Consider the following 6,846-nt stretch of genomic DNA (forward strand, 5'->3'; position numbering starts at 1 on the left):
AATTAATTTTGTCAGCGGAATGGATTTTACTAGATATAGCTGATATTTTTATATCAAATCTTTATATCATTTTAGATATCTCCAGCAATATATTTTTACATTCCAAATCTTATCCCTTATCCCGTGCATAAGGACCTGGGTTAGAATAGGTCCACAGTACCCCTTGCTTGTCGTAAGCGCCGACTAAATGGGGCGGTCTTTCGGATGAGACTGCAAAATCCGAGGTCACGTGTCACAGCAGGTGTGGTACGATAAAGATCCCTCCCTACTCAAGGGTTTTAAGCGCCGAGCATAGGCGGCCCTTCACCGGCAATGGTGACGTCTCCATATGAGTGAAAAATTTTCCAGAGGGACCTTAAACAATATGCAATGAATCAATCAATCGTCTCAATATAATATTTCAGTTATATACATGTATTTAGTTAAATTAAGGTTGTTTTCTTCTTTTTAGGAATGCAAATATTATATTTGATAGATGAAGCTGTGAACACTGGGAAGGGCGCAAAATCTGTCAATACTCAGCACTTCCTTCAGCACAATGGCTGTGGAGAAAATACAACATTCATACATGTCCACAATTGTAGTGGACAAGCCACTACTGTTATCACTGTTATCCCATTTGACATTTGATACATTGAAATTCACTTTAAATCAGTCTTGAATCAGAATGATCAAAACATATTTTTATTAGTTATAATATATATATATATGAGATTGATCACTGTTCGCTATCTTCACCTTTCATATGTGAATCCCATTGTCATAATCATTATGCAATAGTTTACTTGATTTTATCAGTTCTTAGCAGGATTTGATAAATGTTTCAAACTTAAATAGAAAGATTGTTTCATTATAGATTGATAGCATTCTGGTAACAAAGAAGTAAAAAAAAAATGTTTTTTAATCATCTGTGCCCTCTTTTGCAGTCACGGTCACATATATGGTTTAGGGGTCATTGCATCAATTGTTTTAAATATATTTCATCAATTATGAAATAGGGTTTGATATGACCCTAAGGTATTTGCCTAACATAGCACTCAATGCGTCTTGACATGTACAACAGGAGTACTCGTATATAAGGTATAGTGAAAGGTGAAGATAACGAACAGTGATCAATCTCATAACTCCTATAAGCAATACAAAATAGAAAGTTGGGCAAACACGGACCCCTGGACACACCAGAGGTGAGATCTGGTGCCTAGGAAAAGTAAGCATCCCCTGTCGACCGGTCACACTCGCCGTGAGCCCTACATTTGTATATCCGAAATATTTGAGCAATCATAGAATGAGGGAGTGAGGGTGGCAAAGACCCATGGACGCCTGTCAAACAGAATAGTTACTGCATAGTGTATAAAGGATATGTATGGCTCAGAGGTTATATCACGATCTCAACTGTTTTAAAGATTATTGAGGAATCGTAAAATAAACATGGTATAAAGTCTTTATTTGAAAAACTTTCTTTAGGGTTATTGATACTTAATTAAAACTAAATGGATTATTTAGAAGGAGCAGGTAGTCCTTTACCAAAATTGTAAATTATCCAAAATGTAGGGATTTCGGTATCAGGGTGGGGCTAAAAATAATTAATTTCGAGCTCGGTATAAATAATTTGATGATCTCTTTAATTCAATTGAAGATATCTTTAAAGGTCAAGTGTAATAAAAATAGACTTGAAAATAAAATTTATAATTCATTAAAACCCGTTTTGAAAAGTTTATTGATGTGTTTATTATTATTTTTTAAATCCAGGTAAATGCGCAAAATACCTATTCCAAAATCGTTGTTTATAGAAACGAATGAAGGAATTATCGCCCTTTCTTATGACGTCATCTGAGACAATACGGGACTTTCGAGATACGGATCCACTCTGACTTTTATCGCGCGTGGAACGTCACTTCCGGATTACAATAACAACTGAGTAAACAAACATGGAATATTTCAATTGCTATCAATTTCCTGCATTTAAATGCTATCTTTGAAAGAAAGGAATCACTACAACCATTTTATAGGAAAATACAATTGATTAAATTATGCGAGTCGGCGCGGGAAATAAATTTAGGGAATATCTTGAGGATATCGGTAAAACTTCACGCCTTGCATCCAATGGTACGCGTCTAAATGCGCCTTTTCCCTTCCATCTAATTTACACCCAGGTACTAAGCACCAATAATGACTTGGATCGTCATCGTGGGACTACGCATAGCTCTCTACGGACCGTCTGTTAGCGAAACACCATATGTATCGATGTCAACTTTGCCCTACAATTGGCTATTATCACGTGACCGTGGTGTATAAACGTCAAATATAATTGGTCGTTCCGGCATATTCCGAAAGTTTACGCCTGTATATCATCGTTTTAATTTCTTTGAGAAATTGCCAGTTTTAGCAACACCGTGGATAGTGACGGTGAAATACCGTAGATACACTTGAATTTAGCGATTCAACCTTTTATATTTGTACCTGCACCCGTTTCAAAACCATCCGATAGTCTATATTCGACAAATATCTCATAGAAATCTCAGTAAGAAATTATTTACCGAACCAGTCTATAGAAAAGTGGGAATGATATTGGAAAAAATGTTCTATCAAAAGATAACCTTTGTATCTTACACAATCTAGGCTAATCAAAATCAGACTTCATAGATACTCGCCGTATACTCTATTGTAGCGATTGTGAGCGTATTTAACTAGATTGACTCTCACGTTTGTATTTTTTTTTAATGGAATTTACTGGTATGAGATTGATCAGATTCAGATTATGATGTGTTTAGCTAGATATATATTTAATTGAAAAATGCCTTTTTGAAAAAAGAACAACAAAAGACAAAAGAAAAAAAAACTTATTGTGCACAACGTTATTTGTAACCCCCTCCCTTTTTTAAAAAAAAAAGAAAAACATCTACATGTAGATACAATATCATAAAATGTAAATTAGGCCTATTAGTACATGTAATTTCTTCACAACACACGTCAAATGCGAAATTGAAATATTACGGCACAAAGTTAACGAATTGTAGCATTTTGAGGTGTGAAATTTTGCCTTAATGATTCATGATATATTAATTAAAGTAGCACTTAAAGGGACTGATTCACGATTTCCCCCCAAATTTTGTTTTTCACTTTAAATGATCAAAATCTACAGTCTAATATGTTTAGAAGGTTTCACAAAAAATTAAGGTTATCTATCATGACAGAAGCCCATTATAGAGAGTTTATTACTTGTTTTGAAAACAAAGATTAAGGTGTGTTTGTGTTTACGAAGTTTTAAAATAAATGGATATTGATCCAAGCTTATTATGTATATCACATCTTAAGTATACATTAGGTAAAACGTGTTTATATAAGTTTAAATTTGTGATTGTACAAAGTGAAGATGCTTTAAATTACAAAATTAATGATTCACTGGTTTGTTTGTTTACATAAAAAGACTCGAGTCTTTGTTTACATAACACAGAATTAAAGCTAAAATATTGCTCTTATCCTTGCATTCAGACGGTCCAAAGTTTGGATGTCAACATTAAATGAGTTATATTTTTAATTTTTAACATCAAAAATGAAAAATATTTCTTTTGAAAAACGTGAACCAGTCCCTTTAAAACCATATTAGGAAAAGGAAAAACTTGTACTTGTTTTCATAAGGAACTTGAAGAAAAAGCTTTGGAAATTGGACTGACCTAATAAATAAGGTTTTATCAAAATGGGTTTTTTAAATTGAATTAATTTCCATTTTTACTAGGCTATATTTTATTTTTTCAAAATATATATAGTGAAGAAATGAAATAATGAGTCCCTTATAAATATAGTATGAGTACGACAATATTCGAAAGATATTCCATTTAATAAAAGAAATAAAATCAATTTGAACTAGGTAATGGGTGACATTAATTTTTATGTGCAATCGCAAACCCATTGAATACAATGTCGCATTAAAGCATTCAGTGGTGGATGTAGAGAGGGGTGAATTGCATCCCCCCTTAATTTGTGTTGAACTTTTTATATAATTAAAATACATCCCTCCACTTGTTTTGTAGGATGTCCAGTTAATCATCACTTTGCACTTTGTTTATAGTCAAACAGGATGATGCGTCGGGGTTGATGGAAACCAGATCCTCGTTAATTAAAGTGTCACTCACTGATCCTCGTGGCTTGTCACAAATCTCAGTGTCTCTTTTCAGTTTCAGTGTCCAAATTCTTCGAAATTCAGGGTCTTTTGGAAAAAGAAATATACTTAATCCCTGTCCCGATTTGACATTGCAGTTCAAAGCAGCGCATTGTACCATAAATACAGGACTTTTCTATGTAAACACTATAAAACCCATTCAATGCAATCGAAAGTTGTCTCAGATGACGTCATAAGCTACGAGCGATAACTCACGTCACGACACATTTATCGATCGCTTAGGTAAAAGTTTGATAGCGCCGTGTACTTCACGCCAAGTGATTTTTATCAAAATTGCCATGGAAATTAATCCATAAGTGTACGACAGACATTTTTCTGTGTAAAAGTCCAGTTTTAGGAAAATCATTGTACTTGACCTAATAATTTGATGATCTCTTAAATTCAATTGAAGATATCTTTAATTATTTACAATGCTTTTGTATAAGGAATTAATCCGCGCATCAATTCCTTTAAAAAGAGCAACAATTCAATTAAAGAGATCATGAATTCAATTGTGGATATGTTGAATTGAAGATATCTTTAATTATATAGTTGCTCTCTCTAAAGAATTATTGCTCTCTTTAAATGAATTAAAGATATCATTAATCAATTGAAGAGAGCAATAATTGAATTAATGCGCTCATTAAATCAATTATTGCTCTCATCAAATGAATTATTGCACGCATCAATTCAATTATTGCTCTCATTAATTGATTTAATGCGCGCATTATATCAATCATTGCTCTCTTCAATTGAATTGTAGCGCTCATCAATTCAATTGATGATATCATTAATTCATTTGAAGAGATCATTAATTTAATTAAAGCGCTCATCAATTCAGCTGAAGAATTAATGCTATCATCTATTCAATTAATGCGCGCAATAATTCAGAATTAAAGATATCATTAATTATTTGAAGAGATATTTAATTCAATCGTTGCGTGCATCAATTGAATTGATGATATCTTCAAATAATTGAAGATATCTTCAATTATTTGAGTTTATGTTAATTTGGCGCTCCATAGAGATGAAGCAACAGCGATCCCCACCATCTACGATGAAAAATTAGGAGGACTACGCAATGCTGAATGTGATAATTCAGTGGTGGATATGATTTGACAGATACCAACCTTCTGGTCCTGCAAGTCTGCACTCTATAGAGCCCTTGCCAAGACAACTCCAAAATTACCCACATCACAGGATGACATAAACCTCCATGGACCATGGATCAACACCTTGGCAGGTGAAAGGTTTCTTCTGTGTGATGACACTGATGCACAAGGACACAGAATCATGATCTTTGCAACCGACACCAACATAAATCATCTGTTTGCAGCGGAGGTAATTTTCAGTGATGGGACATTCTATTCATGTACACGATTCTTCACCCAGCTGTACACTCTGCATGGAAATGTAAATGGAACAATTTTTCCTCTCATTTATGGACTATTGCCTAACAAGAGTGAGGACACTTACAATCGGTTTTTCAGTCTCTTGAAGGATTCAGCTAGAAGACTCCAGTCTCTGTTGACCCCAGAAAGTTCGCTGCTGGACTTTAAAATCGCCGCTCGAAATGCAGTTCACCACAACTTCCCAGGGGCTTCAATCAAGAGATGTTTTTTCCACTTCACTCAGTGTATCTGGAGACAAGTACAATCTTGTGGATTAACTGTGCGATTGCGGGATGATGAGGACTTCCATCGCCTCGTGAGAAGAGCAGCTATTCTCCCTCTGATTCTTGAACACCAAGTGGAGGATGTGTGGTTTCCGGCGCTGGAAGATAATGACGATGATGGCCAGGAAGTCCTACGTTTCAAGGACTATGTCACTGAGACATGGGTAGAAGGGCATCTACCGAACTGGAACCACTTTGACAATGATGGGCCCAGGACGACAAATGCCGTAGAAGGATGGCACAACAAATTGAACAGGATGTGTCGATACCCTCATCCGAATATCTATGTGTCCATCCAACTTATTCAGAAAGAACAAACAGCCAATTAAGCCGAACTCTTTGTGGCTGAGTATAACACTGCTAAAGTGAAGAAAATCCAATATCTATCGGCACAATGTTAATTACATGTACCTATCTAAACATAGAGTTCTTTATACCAATGTGGTATCTACAACTGCTTGTGGATTACAGCCCCGTGTTATTTACAGCCCTGCGTTAATTACAGCCCTGTGTTTGTGATGTAAAATGTACTTGTGTTTATGCGTTTAACTGATAGAACATTTGTCTCTCACTGCTGTTTAGTAATTATATCTTACAATGCCTGTATTATTAGGTTTAGTGAAACAGCATTAAGTTTAGAAGACTAATTAAACTGAAGTATCAAGAATAGTTTGTGGTATAAATGTGTCAATGAAATGGGAAGGAAAAAGTGCATTGTTCATCTGGGAATTAAACCCGAAACCCCTGTATTGCTAGTCAGGTGCTCTTACCACTGAGCTACCTAGACCAATGTTCATGGATTGACTGGGCTTGGAATTAAGTCCCGACATTCCTGTATTGATGGGGTCAATATAAAATTGATAACTTGGTTTGTATTTCGTGTGACACACTCAACACCCTCATATGTAAAACTTATACGGTACCAATTTTGATGCACCAGATGCACATTTCGACAAATAATATCTCTTCAGTGATGCTCAACCGAAATGTTTGAAATCCGAAATAACTATGA

At 35.0% G+C, this 6,846-nt stretch overlaps 1 protein-coding gene across 1 annotated transcript; it reads left to right on the forward strand.

Annotated features, from left to right (window-relative positions):
• The first annotated feature begins 3,905 nt into the window (after window positions 1–3,905).
• Window positions 3,906–6,467, forward strand: LOC130051982 (uncharacterized). Its single transcript, XM_056155529.1, has one exon. The coding sequence runs from the start codon at window positions 5,453–5,455 to the stop codon at window positions 6,161–6,163; it is 711 nt and encodes a 236-aa protein (XP_056011504.1). The 5' UTR covers window positions 3,906–5,452; the 3' UTR covers window positions 6,164–6,467.
• The last annotated feature ends 379 nt before the right edge of the window (window positions 6,468–6,846 follow it).

The sequence above is a fragment of the Ostrea edulis genome, chromosome 2 (genome assembly GCF_947568905.1).
Source record: "Ostrea edulis chromosome 2, xbOstEdul1.1, whole genome shotgun sequence".
Lineage (NCBI taxonomy): Eukaryota > Metazoa > Mollusca > Bivalvia > Ostreida > Ostreidae > Ostrea > Ostrea edulis.